The 26,623-nt window shown below is 49.3% G+C and overlaps 11 protein-coding genes across 11 annotated transcripts; 7 read left to right on the forward strand and 4 right to left on the reverse strand.

Moving 5' to 3' along the window:
- Nucleotides 1-571: 571 nt before the first annotated feature.
- Nucleotides 572-3,022, forward strand: M430DRAFT_105901 (hypothetical protein; the record flags this gene model as incomplete). Its single annotated transcript, XM_024861041.1, has 11 exons — nucleotides 572-847; nucleotides 913-1,014; nucleotides 1,177-1,187; nucleotides 1,273-1,391; nucleotides 1,440-1,509; nucleotides 1,580-1,756; nucleotides 1,813-1,823; nucleotides 1,882-2,015; nucleotides 2,084-2,387; nucleotides 2,446-2,751; nucleotides 2,871-3,022. The coding sequence occupies 11 exons, from the start codon at nucleotides 572-574 to the stop codon at nucleotides 3,020-3,022; spliced, it is 1,662 nt and encodes a 553-aa protein (XP_024719289.1).
- Nucleotides 3,023-3,351: 329 nt separating this feature from the next.
- Nucleotides 3,352-4,646, reverse strand: M430DRAFT_267505 (hypothetical protein). The gene has a single exon (XM_024865443.1). The coding sequence runs from the start codon at nucleotides 4,440-4,442 to the stop codon at nucleotides 3,621-3,623; it is 822 nt and encodes a 273-aa protein (XP_024719290.1). The 5' UTR covers nucleotides 4,443-4,646; the 3' UTR covers nucleotides 3,352-3,620.
- M430DRAFT_267515 (hypothetical protein) lies at nucleotides 4,535-5,878 on the reverse strand. Its single transcript, XM_024865444.1, has 3 exons — nucleotides 4,826-5,878; nucleotides 4,687-4,765; nucleotides 4,535-4,644 (listed from the first exon to the last, which is right to left on the reverse strand). The coding sequence occupies exons 1-3, from the start codon at nucleotides 5,677-5,679 to the stop codon at nucleotides 4,627-4,629; spliced, it is 951 nt and encodes a 316-aa protein (XP_024719291.1). The 5' UTR covers nucleotides 5,680-5,878; the 3' UTR covers nucleotides 4,535-4,626.
- A 922-nt stretch (nucleotides 5,879-6,800) lies between these two features.
- Nucleotides 6,801-8,026, forward strand: M430DRAFT_44084 (hypothetical protein; the record flags this gene model as incomplete). The annotated part of the gene is made up of 2 exons (XM_024867665.1): nucleotides 6,801-7,136; nucleotides 7,274-8,026. The coding sequence occupies 2 exons, from the start codon at nucleotides 6,801-6,803 to the stop codon at nucleotides 8,024-8,026; spliced, it is 1,089 nt and encodes a 362-aa protein (XP_024719292.1).
- Nucleotides 8,027-8,513: 487 nt separating this feature from the next.
- M430DRAFT_21208 (hypothetical protein) lies at nucleotides 8,514-11,780 on the forward strand (the record flags this gene model as incomplete). Its single annotated transcript, XM_024864465.1, has 5 exons — nucleotides 8,514-8,620; nucleotides 8,771-9,162; nucleotides 9,210-9,359; nucleotides 9,414-10,414; nucleotides 10,467-11,780. 5 exons carry the CDS (start codon nucleotides 8,514-8,516, stop codon nucleotides 11,778-11,780), a joined length of 2,964 nt encoding a protein of 987 aa, XP_024719293.1.
- Nucleotides 11,781-12,739: 959 nt separating this feature from the next.
- Nucleotides 12,740-14,183, forward strand: M430DRAFT_52464 (glycoside hydrolase family 27 protein; the record flags this gene model as incomplete). The annotated part of the gene is made up of 3 exons (XM_024868300.1): nucleotides 12,740-12,829; nucleotides 12,876-13,008; nucleotides 13,057-14,183. 3 exons carry the CDS (start codon nucleotides 12,740-12,742, stop codon nucleotides 14,181-14,183), a joined length of 1,350 nt encoding a protein of 449 aa, XP_024719294.1.
- Nucleotides 14,184-14,468: 285 nt separating this feature from the next.
- On the reverse strand, nucleotides 14,469-16,128 carry M430DRAFT_105462 (hypothetical protein; the record flags this gene model as incomplete). Its single annotated transcript, XM_024861006.1, has 4 exons — nucleotides 14,469-15,202; nucleotides 15,261-15,389; nucleotides 15,441-15,901; nucleotides 15,956-16,128. 4 exons carry the CDS (start codon nucleotides 16,126-16,128, stop codon nucleotides 14,469-14,471), a joined length of 1,497 nt encoding a protein of 498 aa, XP_024719295.1.
- A 1,237-nt stretch (nucleotides 16,129-17,365) lies between these two features.
- Nucleotides 17,366-18,636, forward strand: M430DRAFT_21211 (hypothetical protein; the record flags this gene model as incomplete). Its single annotated transcript, XM_024864466.1, has 3 exons — nucleotides 17,366-17,459; nucleotides 17,539-18,237; nucleotides 18,356-18,636. The coding sequence occupies 3 exons, from the start codon at nucleotides 17,366-17,368 to the stop codon at nucleotides 18,634-18,636; spliced, it is 1,074 nt and encodes a 357-aa protein (XP_024719296.1).
- A 392-nt stretch (nucleotides 18,637-19,028) lies between these two features.
- M430DRAFT_29846 (hypothetical protein) lies at nucleotides 19,029-20,843 on the reverse strand (the record flags this gene model as incomplete). The annotated part of the gene is made up of 2 exons (XM_024865909.1): nucleotides 19,029-20,293; nucleotides 20,339-20,843. 2 exons carry the CDS (start codon nucleotides 20,841-20,843, stop codon nucleotides 19,029-19,031), a joined length of 1,770 nt encoding a protein of 589 aa, XP_024719297.1.
- Nucleotides 20,844-22,244: 1,401 nt separating this feature from the next.
- Nucleotides 22,245-24,722, forward strand: M430DRAFT_60422 (hypothetical protein). Its single transcript, XM_024868855.1, has 5 exons — nucleotides 22,245-22,607; nucleotides 22,677-22,689; nucleotides 22,749-23,606; nucleotides 23,655-23,765; nucleotides 23,813-24,722. The coding sequence occupies exons 2-5, from the start codon at nucleotides 22,678-22,680 to the stop codon at nucleotides 24,590-24,592; spliced, it is 1,761 nt and encodes a 586-aa protein (XP_024719298.1). The 5' UTR covers nucleotides 22,245-22,607; nucleotide 22,677; the 3' UTR covers nucleotides 24,593-24,722.
- A 1,226-nt stretch (nucleotides 24,723-25,948) lies between these two features.
- Nucleotides 25,949-26,271, forward strand: M430DRAFT_267637 (hypothetical protein). The gene has a single exon (XM_024865445.1). The coding sequence runs from the start codon at nucleotides 26,069-26,071 to the stop codon at nucleotides 26,237-26,239; it is 171 nt and encodes a 56-aa protein (XP_024719299.1). The 5' UTR covers nucleotides 25,949-26,068; the 3' UTR covers nucleotides 26,240-26,271.
- The last annotated feature ends 352 nt before the right edge of the window (nucleotides 26,272-26,623 follow it).

Here is a 26,623-nt window from a genome sequence, read left to right on the forward strand (position 1 = left end):
GGAGACATGTGCCTGCAGAGCTACCAGGTTGGGGATCACTACTCCACAATCCTCCCCTCATTCTGCTCATTTCTGTCCGAGGGCCGGATGATGGAAGTTATGCTTGTACCATGCTACTAGGTGGGGATCTCGTGTTCGCCATTCACAGCTCTTGATGGGAGACGATTATGGCCATTGGTACGGTATGTCACAAATGCTCACATGGAGCTTATAAGCTCCATGCTTGCATATGGCCTTCTTGACAAGTACACAGAGGGCCTAATCTCAAGTAGAAAATTCTTCGAGTCTTGGACTTCTGTTTGATAGGTACTTGTTTTTCACAGAGCTGCAACTTATTACTGGATTACTTCAAGGCAATCAGTCATCCAGAAACAAAGTTCTTTTCAATTTGTTTTATTTACTAAAAGAGCTCTAGTAAGCCGTTGTGCTTTGGAATTTAGCCGGGAGGTAGGGTTGTCCTCACGTCGGTGTCCCCATCTTTTTATATATGTTAAGTTCTCCTCTTTTTTCTCCATATTTGTCACCTTCCCAGCTTTGCTCTCTGGATCAACTCATTATGCTCTTTACTACTATGCCTTTTTCTTCAATAATTGCGACCGCTTTCTTATATAGTCAACTGGCCCTAGCCGTTACTATTCCTCAGTGCAGTGCACCGACCGCAAACACGTTAAATGGAACATACTACGGTGTCCATAATTCCTTTTACAATGAAGACTTCTTTCTCGGCATACCCTATGCTCAACCACCCATAAACAATCTCAGATATAGACCTGCTCAGCCGCTGAATTCATCTTGGTCGAGTCCCAAGAATGCTACTCAGTATGGCTACGAATGCGTTGGCTATGGTGTAAGTTTTTCCCATTCCGATGAAAGATCTGAATCCTGATTTGCTGATTCCGATTAATCAAATAGCTTGATACCGAGAGTCAAGGGAATTACGTGTCGGAGGATTGCCTGACGCTGAATATTATTCGCCCTTCTGGATATGAGGGGAAACAACTACCTGTTGGGGTTGTAAGTACATTCCTAGAATGATTCTTTTTCTCTACAGAAGAAGTTATAAATAAGCTACACTGTTCTCTTCTACTCCTAAAACCATAATTCTTTGAGAGAAAAGCCTGTGAATCAAATTCCATTTCGTCACTTAAAAATAATGCTGACTACGAGGTCTTCCAGTGGATCCATGGGTTCGTCTTCTCATGGTCCTTTTTTTTTTTTTTTTTTTAAATTATGTTTGAAGAACTATAGGACTGACCAATGCTAAACTTTTAGCGGAGGATATGTTGAGGGCGGAAGTGCTGATCACAGGTATAACTTGAGTTTCATCGTTCAGAACTCCGCTGATGCCGGCATTCCAATAATTGGGGTGGGCATAAATTATCGTCTGGCAGGTAGGTCAAGAATTCTAAGTACCCAGACGATTGACTAACTTCTTCAAGGCTGGGGTTTCCTCTTCTCGAAGGAGCTCCAAACCGAGGGTGCTGGGAATCTGGGTCTTCGTGATCAACGGTAGGTCACCTTTCGCTCAGTGGATTGGAGAAATACCTTCAATTCTCCGTAATCAACTAATATTGGGTAGTTTGGCCTTGCAATGGATCCAAGAGAACATTGCAAGGTTCGGTGGTGACCCAGCGAAAGTGACTATTTGGGGCGAGAGCGCGGGTGCAGGCTCAGTTGGAGCACAACTCGTAGCTTACGGTGGCCGTGATGATAAACTTTTCCGTGCTGCCATTGCAGAGAGCGGAGCACCTACTTTGTAAGGACTGTCCTAATTTTCCATGATGGAATTTTGCTGATATTAGCTATGAATAGCTTCGACAGAGGTATGCCTCGGAACGATCGACTGACAATAACTTCCGTATCCAGACTGATCGTTTATAGCTCAATCTCTCAATCAATCTCAAGCAGTGTACGACAATGTGACTAGAGCAAGCAATTGCAGTAGGGCAAAAGACACTCTGCAATGTCTTCGTAACGTCCCCTTCGCAGTTCTCAACAATGTTTTGAATTCTTCCGTAGTTCCTAGTTCAGTAAGTCTCTTAACTTCTCAGCCTTTGCGTAATTATTTGTAACACCTCATTAGGCAACATTCCCCGTCATCGATGGGGACTTCTTGAAAGAATCTCCAACACTCCAACTCAAAGCGGGCAAGTTTGTCAAAGTTCCGTTCCTTATTGGCGCCAACCACGATGAAGGAACTTCCTTCGGACCTCGTGGCATCAATACAACAGCTCAATTTCGTTCATGGCTACAAGGCTACACGACCGACAATAGCAGCATCGACATACTTGCTGCTCTGTACCCCGACATCCCTGAAATTGGTATTCCAGGAACCTTCCACGGGAGACCAGGAGGGGATCTAGGATTTCAATACAAACGTACATCAGGTACATCCCTCCCCACCTTACCTCTCCTACTACTCATCTAACTCCAACCCATATTTAGCCCTCGCAGGGGACTACGCCATGCACGCCTCCCGCCGCCTCACCAACCAAGCCTGGGCGGCCCAAAACATAACCTCCTACGCATATCTCTTCAACGTGCTCGTCAACGGCATGCCCAACACATCCGGCTCCACCCATTTCCAAGAAGTGGCCTTCATGCTCGACAACACGAACGGCCTTGGCTATCCACAGAACAATCTACCGAATCCGTTCGGTGGCAAGCCGCAAAGTTACCTAGAGCTCGCGAGGCTTATGACTAGAATGTGGGCGAGCTTTATCTATAGTGGGGATCCAAATAATTCAGGTGGTGAGTTTTTTTTTTCTTGAACCTCCTATTATTATTTATCCAAGCGGCACAGAAAAGAAGCACAGACAAAGCAATATCTTTAAACGTGAGAAGCTTGCTAACCTAGAAAAAATGAGTAGTTCCCGCCGCGACCTGGCCCATCTATACGCTAAACGACCCGCAGATGTTTGTCTTTGACGCCAACACTACGAGTTCTGTGGAACCGGATCTGTACCGTGCGGAGGGTATAGCGTGGATGATAAAGAACATGTACACCGTCTTTGGACGTTAGAGAATCAATAAATACATTCTTTCCAATAACCTAACCTACTCGTCGATCTCTTATATACAGTACAGAGGTTTTTGACAAGCCGTATTAGAGTCTTGAATTGAGGTACTTTAAGGCTAGGTGAGTTTGAAGAGTCGATATATAAAAAAAAATATGATTAATAAAAAGGATATTCTTTTTTCTTATTGAATCATTTTTGATTTACCATCAGCTGAAAACACCTTTAGAAAGGCCCCGAAGTCTAACGGAGATTTTATGATAGTCATCCTCATATATATTTTCTGTCTACAGCACACTTGCTGTCACTGAAGGGTGATGAGAGCATTGAGTTAGGAAAGATTTAAATTAGTGAAAACTCTCTATCCTTTAGATTATTATAAGGAGAAGAAGCGCAAGTACGAACCACATATTTGTTGTGTACATAATACATAACATTAAAGAAAAGCCAACAAAAAGAGAACTTCGTATATATTCCCATCCCAACCTGAGACCCATCACAGAGACATAAACTCCTCGCCTGTAAAATATATTTCCTAACAATACCATCCAATCATTCATTACCTTACATCTCGAACCACCAATAATTAACCGCAATTCTTGTTCATACCCGTTCCTCGACCGCAGTCCTCCCCCGATTCCACAACGCACTTGGACTTATTGGACTAGAAACCGAGCCTGCTATCGAGCCGCTCCTGCTGCTAGTCATACTGTTGTTCCTCGCCGCTCTCATATTACGCTCTTTTAAAACCATTGCCTTTGCATCCTCAAGCTCTCTTTCGATCTCTACCTGCTCCCGTTTTCCGCTCATCACTAGTCTGGACCATTCTGGCAGGCCTACCCCCTCGTGAATGCACACGACATCGGCTGTGCGAGGAGGCGGCTTGGCGCTGGGCCAGCTACCAGGAAGCCCGGCCTGGTTCTCGACCGGATTTGGTAACTTCTCGGCGGTGATACGTGGGAAGAGGGTGAAGATCCGCGGATTTGTCGGAGGGACGATCTCAGCTGTGGTTCCTTCGCTGGTTGGGTCTGATAAAGGAGGGTCGAACTCTTTGGAGCGCCACTCGTCACGGTTTGCGGGGTCGAGGGTAAGGCTGGCGATGAACCTTGACTCGTCGGCTTCGGCAGACGTCCATAAGGAAATCGCAGATTCGGTAAGATTCGAAAGCTCCTCCCGCAGATCCTCCTCCTGGGTAGGCGTTAATAACGGTGATAGAACTGAGAGAACATCGTGGACGACTCTGACAGCACGACCCATTAAAGGAAGTGGTGAAGATCCATTTGATTTCGGATTTGAAAGAGGGTTGGGTATAGATTGAAGAGCATGAGTCGTGAGTGCTTTCCAAAAGCTAGCCACATGTCCAGTACCATTATTCGAGAGACTGTTTCTAGATATCTCTGAAAAGATATCAGAAAGGAGAGTCATAAGAGGCGAGTCTGGCAATGCTCCATCAAAGGAAAAGGGTTGCCAGACGTATTTTTGCAGGGCGGATGAGATGACGCGATGGGCATGGGCAATGCGGAGCAAACGGGACTCTTCGCTATTGGAAATAGGAACGAGACTGAAGCACAGATCGCTATCATTGAGCTTTTTTCGAATAATGCTTGAGTCACTTATTTTCTAGGACCTATAAGCAGTTAAATGACGCTATGGGAAGGAAACCTCGTACCTTGGCACTCAAGTCCACGTCAAAGAATTTGTATGATACGTCTTGAACCTGCTTGAATATCTCCGCAAATTGATCCCGGCTATGATAAAACGAGCAGTCAGTACTGCTTGCATCATCGAATTTGGGGACAAATACTTACTAAAAGTCGTCTGGATGGCTATCTAGTGAAAACTCATTCTCGAGCTTTTGCAACTTCGTAGCAAACTCTTCCTTCTCAGACTTATATTTGCTCTTGGCTGCTTCGATGTCTTCATATCTTTCCTGATCTCTCCTTGCTTGTTCACGAGCTCGCTCAAGCTGGGTTTCTAGATCCGTGATTCTCTGTGTCCTCTCCTGGTTGCTTGCCTCCAGTCTTGTTAGCTCCTCTTCGTGTTGCGTTTCCCACTTCGCTTTGTCTTCTTTCAGGGCTTTCACATCCATCTCGTATTTCGTATTCAGCTCAGCCTTTAGATTCTCTACCTCCTTCGCTTGCTCGTTTGCCAGCTCTGCTGCTCGCACCTTTTGCCTCTTCGTTGCTGTCTCTGCTTCCTTTCGAATCCTTTCCTGCTCTTCTTCAAAAGCCTCCTTCTCTTTATTGAACTTCGTCATTTCTTCCTCGACCTCCGTCTCCTTGGCACTGATTTTTCCTACCAAAGTTTCAATTGTGTTTTCCTGCTTCTTAATCTTCATGTCCTTATGTTTGCTCTGCTTCTCCAAAGCAGCATGCCGTTGCTGGATTTCGGGTATCTTCTTGATTTCTTGGGAGTGTTTTGTAAATGAATCTCCGAGTGACTTAAGTGCCTCCTGGCTTGCGCGCAATTTTGCTATGGTTTCGTCCACGGCTTGAGTAAATGGCCCGAGATGGGGGCTAGAATCGGAGAATGTCGAATTTTGATTCGAATTCATATGCTGCGAACTCCCATCTCCAGGGGCAAGTCGCTCTTGTCCTGAATTATCATTATACCAGTTATCTTCCCCATTATGCTCCCACCGATTGTTCCTGGACCTAGGCATTCTGCTAAGCGTTGGTTGCTAAATATCACAAACCGTTAGATCAAGAAATGCTTAGTCTTATCCTCAGCTATTTGCAGAAGTTTTACCTACAGGTGGTAACCCTGCAGTACTTTTCTCACGGACCTTACTTCTACTGATCCCGATGGACTTCTTCAATCGCTGTTTTAAGGCGTAAAATCTCGACTGAGTTGGCTGCAATGCTGAAAGCTCTGTACTCCTAGATATAGAAGAAATATAATTCGGCATAGAATCTAGAGGCGTCAATGACAAAAGTTGGTTTGATCTTGAGCGATTAAATAAAGGGCAAGCTCAAGAAACGAACACAACACTGATGCGCCTGATTCTACTGACTGAACTAACCAATATCTCGCCAGTATTATTGAGCTTGAGATAGTGTGATGCTGCGCAATTTTTACAATGATTGCTCACAGTATTCAAATTTCAACCTCCTATCTCATCTTTCTTCTTCTTGTCCGTATCGCCGGGCTGTACGTGTCTTCGCATAAGTGGTTATGATAAATGCGACGACGTGTGGCGCTTCGCCTCGGAAGCACCATTGCATTCCAACGTATCTTATGCAATAACAAAATCAAACGAATAATCATTAAAGATAGATAATGATGCCCGAAACCCCCACGTTACAATAACGCAGACGGAATTCCGCATTCAATTGCATGCATTCCACCCAAGATAGGGAAACTCTTACTTGTCGAATCTCCGTGCTATGGGTTCATGCATGATGCACAACGGAGAGCGGATAGAGCCATACCTTGCAAGGCTGGCGCTACACCAACAGCAGGGACACGTGGAACCACATCATATCCTCTGTTGTAGATCTACGCTTGCGGTCTGCATTCAGTGTTGGAGCTGGCTGCAGCTGGATGGTCCAGGACAAGAGTCCCTTTGGCCTGCAGGACTGGTTTGATGGAATGAGAGTCGCTTGATCTGGGTATTGGGTAGATGCAATACTTCGCATCTTCAGGCATCGTTGCAGGTGCTGAAAGACAATAAAACACATGATAGGAACGATAGCGGGCAATTGAACAACTCTCAGAAGCAATCAACACAACTCCCCGACAATTGCTGCGGTATCAGACACAAAATATCGGCACGGCTCGGCAATGGCTCACTCCCCGGCTGAGAGACGGCGGGTCTTCCTCGCCTACCGTACTGTGTTCACCGGCCCGTACGCTCAGATCCGAAAGCCCAAGAGAATCAAGGAGATCGTCCAGCAACACCGACAGTCGTTTGGTAATTTGACCAAGGATTTCGGTCTCGATAAGGTTGTTGATATCATAAAGGTTCTGTTGGATCAAAGCGTTTTTGAGTCTGAACTGAAAGCAAAGATCGCGTTTCCGGAGCTCTTTCAAACCTCAGCAGCCCGCGATATTCAGCGCAACGCCTCGGAAAACGATGCGGCGAGATCCGCAACGGAAGCCCTGGAGGAAATAGTCTCTGTGAATGATGAAGGAGAGCTAGAGGATTATCACCAAGATGATACTATTCTGAGATGCAAGTTACCCCACTTCTTGAAATGGGCACCACTTGGGCTCGTGGACTGATCTGAATAGCATCTTCACCTCCTGTTCAACAGGCCCCATCGTTGTATCCATCGACCTTCCCGTACAGCGTACAGCATCTTGTTCTTACAGCTGCCCAACGCGAACTAGAGGGGTGCTGTTTTGATTTTGCAACCCAATGGCTACCATCATTATTGGAAGAGCGCAAGTGGGACTGTGCAGAGGCGGTAGAATTGACCAAATGGACAAGGCTTTTACCTAAGAGCTGCGAGAAGCTGCCTGCATCGGCAGTGGCCAACGATACTGGGCTGCCTCTGACAGAAATCTTCCTCTCCACGAATGTGCTCCGTCATTCGGCTGTCCACCGGCTCTCAATGAGTGCCCGGGGAATCCATAAGATAATTCAGTCGGCAGCAAGGCTTGCAAATACTCTCAATGACCACCCTCGGGCTGCACAGTTAGAGAGCCTCTACATGGAGATCGGAAGTCGAATCCGAGATATGGAACTGAACAAGAATTTCTTGGAAAATCGGCTTGACGAACAGCTTCGTGTTATTTCCGAACAGCGTGCAGAACTCGATAGGAAGGAGAAGGAGTGTTTGGAGACAATGTTGAAGGAGGACCAGGAAAATAAGAAGATGATTGGATCGTTTCTGGAAGCTGCTATCCAAAGCACCTTCAGGAAACCTGCAGCTGAGCCGTTCGCTTCTCGCAGTGTCAATGGTGACAACGGCGAAAACGGTGACAACGGTGAGAATGGTGAGAATGGTGAGAATGGTGACTCTGCAGATGGCGATGATGACGGTTCCACGGGTGTGCCTATGTAGAGGAGACTCACTTTATGGACTTTGATAGAAGTTGGCCAGCCTATCTTGTTCAAGAGCTTTCAACTAAAAGCGTTAGGAATAAAAATTGACGCTTCCTGCCAGCCCCATGAACATATTGAAAGACGCGAAAATAAGCTGAAGGTGTTCAGTATATTTAACATGTTATAACAAATTCAAGTTCATATAAAAAAGCAACTCACGAAAATTATTGGTTTGAGGTCTACTTAAAGTGGTGCTATTTACCCATTTCGGCTGGACCTTCGCTTCTCCACATTTCAGGGACGACGAATATCCCAGGAAAAGCTTCCACTCCACATCGCACTCCCCACTTGTTACTTAATATATCCTCGTTGTCCCACGCCTCCGCAAACTCCTCAATGTGCTCCGTCCGAGGCAGATGGGTGCTTCTCCGACGCGGCATCCCCAAGACCTCATGTGAGAAGTTCTCCGCGATCGTGTATGTGCGCAGCACACCAGAACTGGATCCATGAGCTCCACGAGCGGGGCTTCAGCTGCCCGACCGCCCGCAAAGCAGATACGCTTTGTCAACAATGAAGGCCAGCCGCCGGCCAAAAGGCGGAGGATAAATGCTGCGTATGTATACGATTTGCTTCATGTAGCTCTGTTCATCGTTTCTTACTTTGCCGCTCCTGCAGCAAGGCCAGGGCCAGGGCCAGGGCCAAATGTGCATGATCGTCGAAAGGCTAGCATTTAGGTACATTTACTGAGAACTCCTGAGAACAGATGTCGAACATGCCGAAAGAGAAAGACGAGATGCGATGGCAAGCGGCCCCTATGCTCGACGTGTACGGATAACGGACATCAATGCCTTGGGTACGCGGAACCAGCTGAGGGCAAGAGGGAACGCAAGGGATCAGATGCGAATGCAGACGGGGAGGATGACCTTGATGAATACGACGAAGAGAAGGCTGCCGAGACCCCCGGCCAGCTGGATAATAATGGATATAAGTCTGGCTCGAAAAGTTCCACGAAACTTCGTCGGACGGAACCACGGTCAGGTTTCGACAATGCGCTCAAGGATGGAAGGGCTGCGGCCAACGAGAAGGCAGCGAGTGGAAACCTGGGCAACTACAAAGATACGGCTGTCTTTTCAGATGAGGAGCCAAGCCCATTAAGTATGTCAGTTCGAGACTGAGCAGTGACTACTAAGCTGACAATATAGACCCATCACCTGCTCCCCTCCACACCGGCAGTCTTCGGGTGCCTTATTTCAGGTACTTCGGTCCAACGGCCATCGTCCCTGGGTTTAAACAGATGGTAGTGTCGGTTCGAGAGCATCGCCGAAGCACCGATGCTGCGTCTTCTGTTGCGAGTAAGTCTCTTGATCTCTCGGTCCTCTTTACATCGAGAAGCTAACAAGAGAAAGTGTCTCCCAAATCTGGTTCTGGTGGATCGGTATTCTGTGGAACTCCTTCACAAGCGGGGACTGAGCCACGTTCGACGGTTGATATGCCAATATATGATCAGAACGACCCATTACCTGTCAACAGGCTAATCATTCATCTTGTGGAGACTTTCTTTACGCACCTAGGATGTAACTATCCTTTTCTGCAACAAGCCGTGTTCACCCAAAGGGTCGAGGAGCGGTCGGTTGAGGCTATTCTGGTAGACGCAGTTTGCGCTCTGGCTGCCCGCTTCTCCGACCATCCACTTCTCACCACTGGTCGTGATCCACATTATTCCAAATCCGAATACGGTCAAGTATTTGCTCAGCGAGCAAGGGCAGCCGTCGTGGATACTTTCCCTTGCCCTACTGTTGCTGCTGTTCAGGCGTGCTTACTGCTTGCATATGAAAGTTTTGGGTCAAATCAAGACAGCGCATTGTGGATGTACCTGGGCTGCGCAATTCGTATGGCAGTGGATCTCGGCCTCCAAAAGCTTGATGGCGTCAAGCATCAAGGTCAAAAAGACCCAGGATATCACGGATCGAGCATGGATAGTGATCCCTCTGATACATTAAGTGCTGTCAGCGCAGAAGAAAAAATGAAAATCGAACAAGAGCGTATTGACACTCTCTGGACAGTGTTCATGCTTGATAGAGTCATCTCATCTGGAACTGGTAGATCTGTTACCCTGAGAGATGAAGACTTTGAACTTGCCTTCCCTGCTATAACGGCTAGTGCAAATGATGGCTGGCCTAAGCCGTTTCCGGCATTGATACAGATTATCCATCTCTACGGGAGAGTTTCAGACTTGCTGAACAATATCAGAGATGTTAAAGATGTTACGCCGAAAAGGATTGAAGGTCTTTCGGGTATGGAGATGGATTTGACACAGTTGTATCAGCGGCTTGATCCAAGGCTGAACTTCAACGCGGCGAATTTTCAGCATTATGTGAAGTCTGGAGAAGGGACAAATTTCATCTTGGTGAGTTTCTATCTTCCGATTCCTATTAATTCTAGCTGCTGACTTATTAAAGGTCCACTTCTGGTTTCACACACTTATTATGCTTCTTCATCAACCGACATTGATGCATTCATTCGAAGGGCAGATCTTGCAGTTGCTTCCCAATAGCCGTGAGCTTAGCATGTCGTCAGCCAAGACGATTGCTGATATTCTGGCTTTCGCCGAGCTGATCGACCCGCGAAGCTTCATTGGCAACCCTTTCACGAGCCAACCTATATATATTGCAGCATGTGCTTTTTTGATGGAATCGGCAGCTCATACGACTTCACATCCTACGTCCCAGGACGGAAGTCCAGCGAAGGACAAGCCAAATGGAAACAGATCGCGGGACCAGAAGCAAAAGCACTCGTTACTTGCCGCAGCTGCAACTCAAAACTACCAATGTTGTTATAAAGCTCTCCAGCAGCTTGAGACATATTGGGGCGGGACTAGATATATCCTGGTAGCGCTCGACCAAAAGGCGAAGGGTGTCTGGGATCCCGAAACATATACCGAACAGGAGTATGAAAGTACTAAAATCAAGCACGATATGATTCCGAACTGGAGACGCAAACTATCGCTAGCAGCAGCACCTTCACCAGGCAGCAGACTCGGAGATCTTGTCCGTTCACCAAGACTGGATGCTCGATCTCCTTCTATTGACCCATTACAGGCCATCGGATGGTCTCTGACGGGAACAACCGACTCGACGAGCTCGAATCTTACCCTTATGTATCAAAATATGAGTGGAGATCAATTTCTGAATCCCCCGCCCCCTCCGCCCGGCGCTGGGAATATGATCTATGACCCTATCAGGCAGAGTCTACCCGAATCTACTCCAGGATCTACCTCGACTTTCAATTATCAGGCGAGGTACCAACCTTTTCCACAGTTTCAGCGTCGGTCTTCCCAATCGATGCCTCCACCTGTATCTAGATATACACCACTGTCGGCTGATCCTGCCACAACATCTGACGCCGAAATGCTTCTGGGCCTCCAAAACTCACCATTTGCCCAGACGCCTAGCTCTCATCACTCATTCGATCCCTTACAGGGTATGGCTTCACCATCCGCATCTCGGCAGGGCCACACGAGTAGCTCTTTCGATTTTCCACACAATGCGAACATGTATCCTGGCGCGTCTAATTCTTATATGGGATTTGGAGGAGTCACCGATATGATGATGCAGAGTCAAGAAATTGATATGTCGGCATTGGGCGATGACATGATTCCCTGGCTTGAATATTTACCCCAGGAATATTTTGAGAGTGGAAATCCTACCGGTATTTCTGCAAGCGGACAAATAGACGACAACGGCAATATGGATGCGGGGACGGATGGTGGCTGAAAAATGGCATTGCGGCAGCTGCACGGCGAACATATCTAAAACCAACGAGCACCCTGATAGGCCGCTTTCAAAGCACATATGATACCAGCACCGGCCCTTCGACGAATATCTCAGTGTACAGACAATTCGAATTGAAAATGGAAATTGGTGTGCGGCGCGCTCCCTTCCGGGGCTATATTCGGGATGGTTCCCGGTTCTTGCAGGGGTAAATACAGGTGGAGTCGAGATGCGGAGAAATGCCTTCGAACCATCTATTTAACCCATACGGAGCTGATACATTGACACCAATTTAACTCAGCAGAAGTGATGTCCAGTGTCGCTGATTTCCTTTTCCAAAAGGTTTGTACATTCTGTTTGCTTGCTCTCTTCGCCAAGCTCCGTTCCAGCTTTCAAGCTCTGAGATGTAACGTCCAGAGATTTCGCCGCTCTGCCGATTTCCCTGCAGATGCAGCAATTCTCGGCCTCTTTTACAGTTTACTATAGTTACGTCGCAGTGCCAACGAATGATGATCATTTTGGCTTGGAGATCGACATTTTTCCGGGTTTAGTACCACAACATCCTTACCTACCCCACATTGTTCATAGTATTCTGGTAGTTATTGAGCCGAGAAGAAAGACCTTCATACCGAGAAATGTGGTTCCGCTGCATGAATTCCCATGATAATCCAGGCCTCCACCTTCTTCATATCAACGTCGGCCACCGGGAATCCAGGAACACCGGGGACTGATTGGCTTACGGAGAATCTACGGATGCACAATGTCCATTGTGATATAACGGCGTCGTTGCAGGTTATACCGCGTGAGGGGAAGGCTGGAGAGATTAGAGGTACTTTTCGCCCCGGCCTGGGAGTCTCAGGAATGGACATATAAAGGGTTGTATATAAGATAGGACCTTGCCCGCTGGGAATTTAACCTATATAGGTAAAAGTCCTTCAGGCTCACCGAGAATCACAATCATAATGCCGATGTACAAAATGTATGCTTCTCTCTGTGTGGCTGCGCTTTTTGGGCTTCCTGCAGTTCATGCTTTGATACGGGAGAATAGCGTCGTACGTATTTTATAATGGCTAATGGGAGGATGCTAACTTGACATAGGGCAAGCTCCCAGCTTTAGGATGGAATTCATGGAACGCCTATGCTTGCGATATAAACGAAACCAAGATAGTGGCAGCAGCCAATGCAATCGTAAGCCTTGGTCTCAAAGACGCCGGCTACGAGTACGTGAACAGCAAGTCCACGTCTTCCACTCACCGTTTCTCCCACTAACAAGATGCAGTCGATGATTGCTGGGCAGTGAAGTCAGGTCGCAGCAACACCACCGGCGAACTCCTTCCCGATCCCGTGAAGTTTCCCTCGGGTATCTCAGGCGTCGCCGACACTGTCCATGGCCTCGGCCTGAAACTGGGTATCTACGGAAGTGCAGGTACAGAAACCTGCGCTGGGTATCCCGCGCAAATCGGCCATGAGATGCTCGACGCCTCGACCTTCGCCAGCTGGGGCATTGATTATTTCAAATACGACAACTGCTATGTACCTGCCAACTGGAGTGATCCCTACATCGCCTGCGTTCCCGACCACTGGCAAACTGATGGGCCATTCCCCAACGGCACCTGTCCAGTAACCAATACCACCGCGCCCGCAGGATATGACTGGGGCAGCAGTCCCACGGCCCACCGATACGCCATCATGCGCGATGCGCTCCTAGCCCAAAACCGCACCATCCTCTACAGCCTCTGCGAATGGGGCGACGCAGCCGTCGACACCTGGGGCAACTCCACGGCCAATTCCTGGCGCATGTCGGGCGACATCGACCCGTCCTGGTCCCGAATCGCCGAGATCCTGAACGAGAACTCCTTCCAGCTCAACTCGGTCAATTTCTGGGGCCACAACGACGCCGACATGCTGGAGGTTGGTAACGGTGACTTGACGCTACAGGAGACGCGCTCGCATTTCGCGTTCTGGGCGGCTATGAAATCGCCATTGATCATTGGTACGGATCTCTCTGTCCTCCCGACGGATCATGTCGATATCTTGAAAAATAAATACTTGCTTGCGTTCTCGCAGGACGAGGTCTTTGGAGGACCAGCGACGCCGTATAAATGGGGTGTGAACCCGGACTGGACCTTCAACTATACGAACCCGGCCGAATACTGGAGCGGGCCCTCCACAAAAGGAATGCTAGTCCTAGCCCTAAACACACTGAATGAGACGGCAGTGAGGGAGATCAAGTGGAAAGAGGTGCCGGGGCTAGAAAAAGGCTGTGATAGCTTTCAGGTTACGGATATTTGGAGCGGTAGGGATCTGGGCTGCGTTTCGGGGGGGATCAGGAAAAAGGTGGAGGCTCATGATACGATCGGCTTTCTGGTGGGGAAGAAATGTGAGGCTTGGGGTTGGAGATCTTAGATTTTTGGCAGAGGAAAAAAGGGGGATGTCTGGATGGCTTCGTATGGAACGGAAGGTATCATTTTCTGTGAATATCAAGGTTGATTATTCTCGCTTCCTCCCAGAAATCATAACTAGATTCAAAGCTGTACTTCTCCATTATTCCCTCTCTAACTTGAACCTAAACGGGGTTTTTCAGAATTGGGAGAAATAAACATTCACAGTTTATATAGGATTAGGTCTATTCAAGATCATCACACAGCCATGATCAATTCTACTCGAAACTACCTGAATAACAAGGACATATCACGCGCCCCAGTCCGCCCCCATCCATCTCCATCTCGGATCCGCATGACCGGCCGGCATCTCACTCGTCGGCACATCCCCGGCCTTCAACTTAGTCCCCTGTTCTCGATTCCTCTTCCTATTATCACGATTCATCCAGAAACCCAGGGCGAGCGTGAGGGCAGCGCCCGCGAAGCCGAAGCACGCACAGATGATACTCGCCATCCGATATCTCGGGGCGCTCTTCTCCGTGAAGATATTCGCCGCGACGAGCCCCATGGCGTTCGCGGTCGCGACTAGGACGGGCGTCAGGATCGCGCGCTGGTTCTCCTCGGGCGTGTTGTTGTTGTACCATGTGGAGAGGAGCGGAGACGTGATGAAGCCCCCTGCGCAGAGGAGGAAACAGGCGAAATAACCAACGCCGATGTGGTTGACGGTGTCGACGCAGGCGAGGATCACGAACCCGATGGCGGTGACGCAGAGAGTGCCGGCGAGATGGGCGGAGCGGTCGCCCAGGTAGTCGGAGGAGAAGGCGACGGCGACGACGAAGAGGGCGCCGACGATGTTGGGGGCCACGGTGTACAGGTTCGTCTTTACGGTGCTGTAGCCGAATTGGGCGACGATCTGGGGGAGGAAGTTGGAGACGGAGAAGAGGGGCACGCCGACGCAGAATCCGATCGCCATGTAGATGGGCCAGAGGTGGTCTTCTTTGAATACTCTCATTGCTTGGCGGAAAGAGAATTTGGAGTCGACGACTAGGGCTCGTGTTAGGTCTACAACGTTCAAGTGCTTCAGTGGTGAAGGGCAAGTTACCTGTGGAGGAATTGGCGGCGATGCGCTGATAGGCTAGAGCTTTCTCCTCCTCGTTCAGGAAGTAGGCAGTTGCTGCAGACCTGGGGAGGATTATGAGAGCTATAATCCCGCCAAAGACAGTAAGTGATCCTGTCCATGATGTTAGCATTGAGTCATCTAGAACCGGAGACACTAACGAACCTTCAATCAGGAACAGATACTGCCACCCTTTGAGATGAGACTTGATCTGAAAGACGCCGAACGCAATCAATCCCGTGAAAGCCCCTGCAATCTCACTCGCCGCATAAAAGATACTAAGTCTCCCAGCAAGCTCATCTCTCTTGTAGAAAGTGGTGAGGTAGAAGATGACGCCGGGATAGAACCCCGATTCAGCCATACCGAGGAACCACCTGGTCGTTACAATGCCTCCAAAGTTGACCGTCGCCGCACTGATCATTGCCATTCCTCCAAAGATTATCATGGCAATGGGCAGGACTATCTTAGCCCCAAAGCGCTTGGTGAGCATGTTCATCGGAGGTCCGGAGAGCACAAGCGGAACGTAGAAAATCGACAGCAGGATGTTGTATTGGTTGCTCTTGAAATGGAGGTCTTCTGTCAACCCATCTGTTTTGGCATTTCCCAGGTTGGACTTGTCGATGGAGCTTCAGAGTCTCAGTCAGATTGACACATGCTAGAGTTGCGACTGGCTGACTTACTTGAAGAGATACATAACTGCAAGCGCGGGCAGGAGGTAGATGTCGAATTTGAATAAGAGCCTCCGTTCAAGCTTCTTGTCATGGATAACCTCGACATCCCCCGTGTCCCGCTCGACATCGGTCCACCCCACAACCCCCGCCTTTGTTTCCTCGCTATATGGAGGGTTCTCCATCTTCTCGGGAAGGACTGAAGCGTCACTCATCTTGGATATTGGACGGGCTTTCGAGGAGAAGAGATGACAGCAACACTTTCTCAGATCTGGCGCGCCCACTTCGACGTTCCCGGAACTGCGACACTCGTTGCCTTTTATCGGGATCCTAATCCTTGACTGCTGCAAGGCCGGCTATCTTGCACAGGTTCGTCTAGCCTCCCTGTGATCGACATCGTCCACTGAAAGATAACCTGCGGGTAAGTCGAAGTTCGTTCCTAGCGATGATAGATAAATCGGCTAGATTATATTCAGGATGGTGATATAACTACTTGGCATTACCGTCTCAAGTCCGTCATGTCTTAGACAGATAGTCTGAGACTCTGAGGCCAGAACACAGCCAAGTTCTTTCGAGGTTCTTCGCCGACTATTGGTGCAATGCGGAAAAGTATTAGCTGCCATATTAGCCAGATTGAGTATGTCGAACCGTTATAACAGAATTGGTAAACGGGAGAAAGAATGCCTTACCTGTTCAGCCCCCATGTCCCTGATATACCGGGGTTCTTTCGTATATCAGAAGTCCAAGACTTTCCAAGCCTCCAAGTGTAAACAACGTCTATCTACACGTCTATCTATAGGTGCACACCGGCAGAGATAAGCCTCGGCCGTCGGAGCTCGCTTATCGCAGGGGGGAGCTAACCTTGTTTCGGTGATAAGCGAACGGGTGGCAGGGGGCTAAACACCTGAGGCAGCGAGACGAGCCGCGCCCTCGGCCGCAACGCGGAGAGTGGGGTAAAATAAGCGGTTGATAACGAGCGACTTTCCCCCCTATCTTCTCTTCCCCCCCCTAACCGGGCTAACCTCCCAACCCCTACTTTACCCCTACCGTCCCCCATCTATCAACTTTATGTTCTGAGGGGTAAAGTTACTTTCACGCAACAACAGTAGTTCTGTACGTACAGCGTCAAATAGATCGGGTAGTCCGGCTATTCGGATTGAACCCCTCTCTGCCCAGACCTTCCTGGCATGGGGATGTTGTTGGTGCGGCCTCTATCCCACCTTCGTCTCTGAAGTCAGGAGGAGAATAGATCTGATTGCTTTAAGTATAAAAGAGCAAGTCAACAAGTGTTGTATATATAAAGGTTTGCGTGTGTCATCTTAGAACTCCCTCAATTGAAGCTTAAACAGTTAAACTTCAACATTTCTCTTCAGATTTTTGAATACAAGAACAGGTATTAGCTACGACCATACCACTTTCATCATGGGCGAAGCCGCACCTCTAGTAAATGCTCTCCATCCTTCCGTGGTAGACAGAATAGATCCGCAGTTCGCTGAGATCTACAACAAATACCAAGGTTCACCACTCCTCCCCTCCCCCTATCCCTCCCCCACACAACCCCGACCGACCATCCTAACAAACAACCTCCTCCTCAGCCCCCCGCCTCCGCGCCGACCAAGTCACCTACGAAGAATACAACGCCGACCGCTCCAAATACACCTTCGACATCGTGCCCGGCCCCTACCCAGAAGTCGGCCGCGTGCAAATCTACCAGATTCCCGTCACCGAGCCGGCCGGCTCCATCGCCGTGCAAGTTTTCTGGCCCAGCGAAGCCGCCATCGCCAAGGGCGGGTTCGCGACCAAGGACGGCAAGCTGCCGGCCCATGTGGATTACCACGGTGGCGGTTTCGTGATCGGGAGTTTGAAATCCGACGAGTCGTGGTGCAGACAAGCATGCGAAGCCGTGGGCTGCATCGTGCTGAACGTGGACTATCGTCTCGCTCCCGAATTCCCGCATCCAGTTCCCCTGATGGATTCATGGGCCGCTCTAAAATGGGCATTCGCGAATGCCGATGAGTTGGGGATTGATACCTCGCGGATCTCGGTGGGTGGTTTGTCGGCCGGCGGACAGATCTCAGCTGCGCTTTCGATCATGGCGAGGGATGACCCTAGTTTACCGCCGCTCGTGCTTCAGATCTTGATCGTGCCGTGCGTGGACACAAGGTTCATTCCTCTGGAGGGATCGTGCGATCCGAGCGTGCCCTATGAAAGCTATATCAAGAACGAGTTCGCGCCTTGCTTGCCGCTGAACCGCTTGCGCTGGTTCTATAGGTTATGGTTGGGCACTGATATGGGTACGTGCCAGCCTGTTCCCGATTTCAAATCATTTGATTCATTCATAGAACTTAACTTGATATCTCTCTCTCTGAGTCTTTCTGACTGACTTCCCCTTTTTTTTCCAAACCCAAACAGAGCGCCGTCAAAAACTCGCCGCAGACTTCAAAGCCTCCCCCATCCTCGCCGCCTCCCACGCCAATCTCGCCCCCGCCTCCCTCCACATCGCAGGCGTAGACACGCTCACCTCGGAAGGAATCGCATACCACGAAGTTCTGACCAAGGCCGGGACCCCCAGCACCCTGAAGATCTATGAGGGATGCGGTCATCCGTTCGGTCATTGGGATGGGGAATTGGAGAAGGCGAAGGAGTTTGTGCAGGATACTTTTGTGGCTATGAGGAAGGCTTATGCGGTTTGATTGTGAGTGTTTGGCTTGGCTTGGTGTACATAACTGAGTTATCTTATGATAGCTTTTTTTGGAAATTATGGATTGATTATTCATCAGGGGTTCATTCTGTGGTGTTTCTTATCACTCCAAACAAGAATCTCTCAAGAAGCTACCTTATAAGGGATGCCGAAAATGTTTATCCGTATACTACCCACTCTCATCTTCTCACCAGCAGAATACGTACATACAGCATGTATATGCGAGAGCAATTATGTACATTAATCCAAATCATGTCCATCCAACCTCAAAGAACACATCTCATTAGAGCCTCTGTATAAATCAGCATCCAAGATCTAAATATATGCCAACTCCGTTCCTGGTTGCCGTCCGCTTTATATCAATTCATGATCCATGACCTGCATCTATCGCTCCACCGAATTGGGTCCTCTTGATTCCATATCCGTCGACCCATGATCAAGCTCAGGCCGGCTCTCAGCAACCTCGGCTATATGTCCCAGGTCTTTATTCCAACCTGCCAGAGGAATTGGTTGGCGCGGAGGATCGCTCGTCCTTGGAATCTCAGGTTTTCTCCTCATGCTTAGGGCTCTTCCCATTCCGAATACGTGTAATGCTCGCTGTAGACTCAATCTTCTGACACCGTCCCTCCCGTAACCACCAGCGTCCAGCTCGGACATACCACTTGAATCTTGACTCTGGCTACTACTACCGCTCCATTGTCTTTCATGCTGACTCGGCCTCCTACCGATCTCAAAGGGAGAACGTGGGGCGGAATGCCCGAACCATAGGTTTTGATCTCGGAGGTCTCGATGGGGAGGGATATCGAAGGAGTCGTTGGGGTTCTGAGGATTCCCAGGCGTCGGGCTAAATGACTGGTTCTTGTAACCTGAACCAAGGGAATCTGAGCTAGCAATAGGTACGTAGCCTCCTGGGTGATAACCATGTGGTGGTGAGCGGGGCAGATGTGGACTATCGAAAGGGGGTCGGGGACAATCTTCCACTTCATATGCTGTGCTGTGTATAGCGGATGGTTGCGATGGTTGGTAGACGCTCCGAGAGAATTCCGAAGGCGTCATGATTAGAGGATCAATAGACATAGTTTCCATGTCTGGCGTCTCCCTTAGTCTCCGACGCGAATTCCAGGAATGTGGGCTGCTGGAAGATGTTCGGGACCTGGCTTTGACAGCCTTGTTGACCTTATTCAGCCGTCTGATAATGATGAATGCCACGATTAACAATATAACGAGAATAATCACAGCACCTGCGATTATCCCATCCAATTGAGGGGTTGTCAATCCACTTGTTGAAGGACTGCTTGGAGCTGTTTTGGCAATCGCCGTAGGAGTAAATGTAACTTTGGGGACCACGTTGTTTGGTGTTGTAGCTGCAGCAGATGGCGTTGGAGGGGTTGTTTCACCCACGGTTGTAGAAGTAATTATCTCAACCTGGCCTGAACTGGTGGTCGTGAATGTTTCCACAAGGGTGTAAGTTTCCACAGCCGTTGAATAGCAGTTATTGAGCCCACATGCCATTCCAATTTTACAACAGCCATAATTAAGAGAGGCCGGACAAAGATAGGAGTTGGCTTCGCAGGTTTGGGTGTAAGAAACGCTTGTTAATGGCATACATCCACTCATAGCGCAGGAATAGTCTGAAGGACAACAGCCACCTGATCGTCGTCAGTATAATTCATACGTCTTCATGAGCAACTTACCTCCCTGGTCCACCCCACATGCAATGTACCCGGCTTGACCACATGCTGAGGCTGGAGCAGCACTCTTAGCATAACAGCTACTTGTCCCACAGGCTCGATCGTTCGGACAACATCCTCCACCCAATGATTGTGGACACAACTGATAATCTACTGGACACGATGTTGCATCTCGCTTTTGCACTTGAATCCCATCATGAATCAGATCCCATCCGACCTTCCGCCTGAAAATAGGTGCCTCCGTGATTCGGGGATGAGATTCATTGACTGTTGTCTCGATTATCCTCCTAGTTTCTGTGACTTCTGAAACGACCTGCGTAGTTGCCTTCTCCGCGACAACAGCATCTATCCTCTGCTGTCCTAATATTCGAGGCCCACGGTCCACAAGATCATTGCGCGATCTTCCCAATTTTGCCAAACTGAATTTCTCATCAAAGACATATCCCCATCCTCCTTGGGCTGCCACTGCAACCGCGCAGGCCCCACCAGATAATCCCGCCAAGCGCATCGTCGTGCCTTCAAAGCCTGCTTTGCGAACGCCAGGATCGAGTTCAGGACACGATACTCCAGGCTATCGAAAGTAATTATCGCACGTACAGTATTATCGCGTCATGAATAACGGGTTGTGGGGGTGGTCTGCGAAAGCTGACCTCAGATCGGCCTTTTCCTGGCCTGCGCAGGGTAGGCTTTTTGACTGAGCACACTATCGCAATACTAAGTTGCTATGTGATTGAGAAGCTTGAATGAATATAATAAATCGCGAGCGAGAGAAAGCAGCATCGAGTAGAAGCAAAGATTGTTATATCGGAGGGATCATGGAGAAGTTCAGAGATTAACTAAGGTCCTGCCTTGAGCAGCCTATCCGCCGAGCTCTATGATCTCCCCGCCGCAGAGCGGTTGGAATAATGCATGTAACCCACCTAACGGAGCAGCCTCAGCCTTGTTGTATCTATGTTGGGGGCACTGGATGCACGTCGAGTGAGAGAATCCCCTCATTGGATGGGTCGGGGGAGACTGGGTTGCATCATATGTAACTCTGACTTGGAGCCTCCATCAACCAACTGGAAGAGAAACAATCCTGACCAGGTGGGGTTGAGCTGAGCACCTGGGGATATCGTGATTCGTGATAGTAGTGGCTGAGGTATGGATGTGCCACGCCATGGTTCGCAGGTGTTCGTTCGCTGGTACAGCCACAAAGACTCCATGGGTGAAGGGATCTTGACGATGAAGTAGCCAATCCCAGAACTTCGGCGATGCGGAATGAAAGTCGACGAGGGTGGAGAGCCGTTGAAGGTTCGGTTGAAGAAAGGCTGGAGAGAGTTGAAGATTCGAATCACATGACTAAATAGGGAGGGTAGCTACTACCTTATGGTCCTCTATCCTACCCGTCTGTCTTTCAGTGGCTTTTGATACTTGATATATTCTGGCTCTCCTTGTGCTTTGTTGTATCTTTGGTTTCTGTCTTGGTTTTCTTCCATCCGAGTACCTTGTCCTTTTGAATTCTTTGATAACCCAACCAACTCCGAGACGCTTCTATACACCAGGATTTTTGATGTATACCTAGTTGCAATGGACTGGTTTATACTCGGAGACAAACAGTTGGTTTCTTTCCTTGTCTCATCACGAGGATTGGAAGTTGTCAACCGAATTAAAAATTACTTGGATCTGTAGCAGGAATGTCAACTAGATTGTGAATTACTTGGATCTGCACACAACCCTTTACCACACCAACTCTGGCACTCTTGTCTCAGATCCATCTTTCGGGGAGCGCCCGAAGCTTACCTTGCAACTCAAACTAAGCCATAGCATTGGTCCCTTTCTCCAGCCTGAGCTGCTCCAGCACGGAATGAGTGCTGGAAGACCGCTGTAAGGTACCGAGTGAACAACCACACCATCATTTCCGGGAAAAAGCAAGCACCTTCGACACCCTTCTACTCTGTAAACCTACCTTTCCAGAACAAGCAGCAAAGATGAATATCATGATATCGTCATGTATCCGGGGCGTTCGGATTTGCAAGAGTGGTGTAGAAGTGGAGGCAAACCCCGCGAAGTTCTCCGTACTTAAAAAAGAACAGGCCTGAAAAGCCCCAGACTCCAATCCCCACACTGCCCACCTTGCTAACAATTCCCATTCATTCCCACCGATCATTCCCCGACAGCGCTGAATATCCACCAGAGAGAAGATGCTTCTGTCCCAGCACTGCAACAGGCAGAATGCTCGTATATGCTAGACGCGCGACCCCGAAGCCGCCCAAGAGAAGATCCAGAGCTGGTATGTAAGAAGACCGCGCCCTCGTTCCAGGGGAGGGAGCCTGTGCTAACAGGAGACCCGAACGAAAAGGATGCGTACACTGGTGAGCCTCTCTCTCTCCCTTCTACGTCTCCCCGCGGAGCTCTGCTAATCCAAGTCTAGCAAAGAAAAGGTACGCTTTTCCTCCACCCGACATCTCTGCTGCACGTCGCCTCGCCGCGCAAACCGTTGTCTGACATTCAGCCGCAGAAGAAGAAATGCAACGAGAAACGACCGCAGTGCGATCGCTGCGCTGAACGAGGACTGCAGTGCGAGTACGAAGCCGTGAAGCCTCGGAAGCGGAGACGGCCATCCTTCGTTGGCTCTGCGCTTTCGCACGATAGCGCTTCTCCAATCTACTACGAGGGCGAAAGGTGGTCGGGCGAATTCGACCAAGTGAGGGGGGGGAACGGTGACCATGAGGCGCGGAGATGGGACACATACTCAGATTACCAGTATGATGCGTCACCAGACACAGCGACGTTATCGTGGGACGGGACGACTCTTGAAAACGATGTGGAGGAGATACCAAGGGCGGAACCAGAGACATCGAGCAGCAGCATCGTGAGATCGCGAAGCCAATATCCAGATCTGGCCATGATCGCGCCGTGTCCGGTCCCCTCACCGCTGCAAGAATTTGGCGCGCCGAACTTCATGGAGTTTACGGAGAGGAAGAATCGTCGGGCTCTGATTGATCACTTCTGCAATGTCTTGTCGCATCTCATCGTCTTTAAAGAGGATACCGGGAATCCTTTTCGACAATTAGTCCTCCCCCTCTCGCATGCATGCTCGCCGGTTCTGAATGCGATATTTGCGCTCTCGAGTGCGCATTTGGAATATAGGGGCGTGGAGAACCAGGAGAAATCACTGGACTTTCATAATAGAGCTCTGCAGGGCTTGGCAAAGCTCATTGATCAGAACGACCCGGCCAGTCGAGAGGAGGTCCTCGGAGCGATCATGTTGCTTGTGTATTATGAAGTGGTCAGTATAGATAGATACGCTTTTGACGATTCCTGCTGATTGAGATAGCTGGTTCAACGAGGCAATTCTAGTATCGTCCATGGTCACTTGAAAGGGGCTATGACGGTCATGAAATCAATGCCTCAAGTCTCGACGCCAACGAGCCTCTTTCTCGAGAGAGTAAGTTATATATGGTTTTCCCGTCCTCATCATTCTGATATGTCTAGGCTTTCCGCTTCTACGATGTGATCGCCGCTCTCTCACTGGGTACGCCTCCAAACGCCACTACTCAGCCAACATCCAGTCCATTCCTATTCCCAAGCTCACCTACATCGATGCCCAACTCTCCATTGAACGCCGTAGACACTCTTCTCGGTCTCTCAACAGAGCTATGGCCCATCATCCACCGGCTGTCCTACTTACTCTCATACAAAAAGTCCCTCGAAGCCGCCCTCGCCGAGGGCCAAACAAGCAAAGCCACCGTTCTCCGCACCGAGCTCGAAAACTCCTCTCAAGCCATCGAGCTCGCCCTCCAGAACTGGAAACCCACCGTCGACGAATCCGCCCTCGAGAACCTAGCCGATGAGACCCGCATGCGCAGCATCCTCAACAACGCTGAAGCGTACCGCCACTCCGCCTTCGTCTACCTCTATCGCACCATCTACCTGCATCCGCGCTCCCATCCCACGGTCCAGAAACACACGCACCTCTCCCTCGTCGCCTGCTACAACGTCGTCACCCTCGCGACGCAGTGTCACGATGGGCCCATGTCCGCCCTCCTCTGGCCCTTATTCATAGCCTCGTGCCAGGCCATGACGGAAGAGGACCGGACCTTGGCATGTGAAGCTTTCGGAGGCACGGAGCGGCGCCAGGGCATGAATAATATCATGCGTGCGTGGGAGGTGGTGCAGGAGGTTTGGAGGAGGGCCGATCTGGTCGGCGATGCGCAGGATGTTAATTGGAGGGATATCTGTGATGAGCAGGGTCTGAATATCGTGTTTGGCTAAGTCTTGGGATGTCCTTTGTAAGTAAGGCTTTTGGTGTAAGTGGAGTGTATATGGAGAGGTGTTGTTGAATCTGGTGTATATTGGACGGTATCTAGATGCGTAAATATCCAACATCCTATGACTATCTTGCTCTAACTCGTTTTCATGTCATGAATTGGATGGAGCCCTTTCCGGTTGCATCTATGTAAAACATGGATCCTGGACGGCGAAAGGCGAGAATGGACACGCCTTCCCTCACCTATATCGAGTCTGCGATGTGCAATAAAGATTCTCATTATGCCAAATGGATCATGATTGATCTTCACACATTGCTTTCCTCACTTTCATTCACACTTGCGATGCGCAGCAAAATACGATTCTGCCCCGGGCAACTCTGCGAGTGGAATTTCGGGTCTCCAGTCCAAGCCCATTTGCGCTTCGGGAGAATTCCAACGCTGTGCTTCTTCGTGAGAGACCCTTGGTATCCAAGGTACCTGTTGTATTTGTTCTCTTTTTTCTTCCCCCCCTTCTTTTATCTTGTTCTCTCTTCTTCCCCTTGTCGCCTTTTTATGTTTTAACCCTTGTTTTGTTTTATCATTTTCCCCTTTTTTGAGCCCCTCGAACTCCTCGAAGTTGAGTATTTCTAGCCGGAGCAGCGCGAACCAATAGGAATTGCAGTTGAATCCCAGTCTGCCGTCTAGACGAGAGAAAGCAGAGGGAGAAAAAGAGGGAAAAGGCTTTTTGTTAAAGCCGAAACGCCCCCTTTGCAAGCAGAAACACCACCACGTTCCTGTTCATATCCTGTCAGCATAGTAGATAGACATCCTAAGACGGAATCTGTATCCAGGAAAAAAAATATCTTGGCCTGCTCTTCTCCCAGTAACCGTCTTGATACCTCCTCTTCCAATGCGTCTCAATTTTGCGGAATTGGCAAAAAGAAAGGCGATCAGGACGAATGCCCTTAGACGGAATCGAACCGGCAACCTCGTCATTACTATGCAGTACTAGTGACGCGCTCTACCATTGAGCTATAAGGGCCAAACAGGTGTTGAGCGCCCTGAAGATGGAGCTCCAGAACGAGCTGCCCTTAGACGGAATCGAACCGGCAACCTCGTCATGACTGTGCAGTACTAGTGACGCGCTCTACCATTGAGCTATAAGGGCTGTATTGGGCTGAATGCTGTAATATCCTCTCTCCAGATTCAGTATGTATGACATGGGTGTTGCGGCTTTGGCAAAAGAGAATGAGTGATATAGAAGGAATTGGCAAAAAGTTATGCCACCAGGGCAAGTGCCCTTAGACGGAATCGAACCGGCAACCTCGTCATAACCAGTGGACACTGATACTAGTGACGCGCTCTACCATTGAGCTATAAGGGCAATGGATGGCTGGGTGTCCTAGATATAAAGCCCCAGGACAACTGCCCTTAGACGGAATCGAACCGGCAACCTCGTCATTACTAGTGACGCGCTCTACCATTGAGCTATAAGGGCGGGATGTTGAAATACCAGGGCAGTATTAGGGCTGAAGACTTGCGGTCTCTGTGTTCTGCAACAATCCTATCGGGATGTAAGGACGGGGATTGTGGGCGTTGGTGGATCATGCAGACAAGTCAGGGTTGGTTGGATGGTTGTTGGTTGGAGGTTGGACGTCGGAGGGGCGGTTAGCGTGGAAGATATAAGCGACGAATCATGTGATAGGTCGGATCCGTCTGCCAAATGCCGAGGCTCCAATAATCTAGGGCGTTCGCGATTCACGATCCATGGTTCACGATCCATGGTCCACGACTCCCTTCTTTTGGATATATCCAGGTACATACCGTATATATACATACATTAACCCTCAAAAGCACTTACTATGAAGCTTTCACCTCGCATCTGGACGCCTGCACACAAGCTGCCCTGGCAAGCCCTAGTTCTTCCCCGGACATTGGCTTTCTCAGTATGACGGTAAGCGGACGGTAACATTCAGGTACGGAGGATATCCACTCTCCATAGAGCCAAATGGACTCGGATTCCAGAGATTTGGATCACAGCGATAAGTCCTACGAA

Source organism: Amorphotheca resinae (assembly GCF_003019875.1).
Source record: "Amorphotheca resinae ATCC 22711 unplaced genomic scaffold M430scaffold_9, whole genome shotgun sequence".
Lineage (NCBI taxonomy): Eukaryota > Fungi > Ascomycota > Leotiomycetes > Helotiales > Amorphothecaceae > Amorphotheca > Amorphotheca resinae.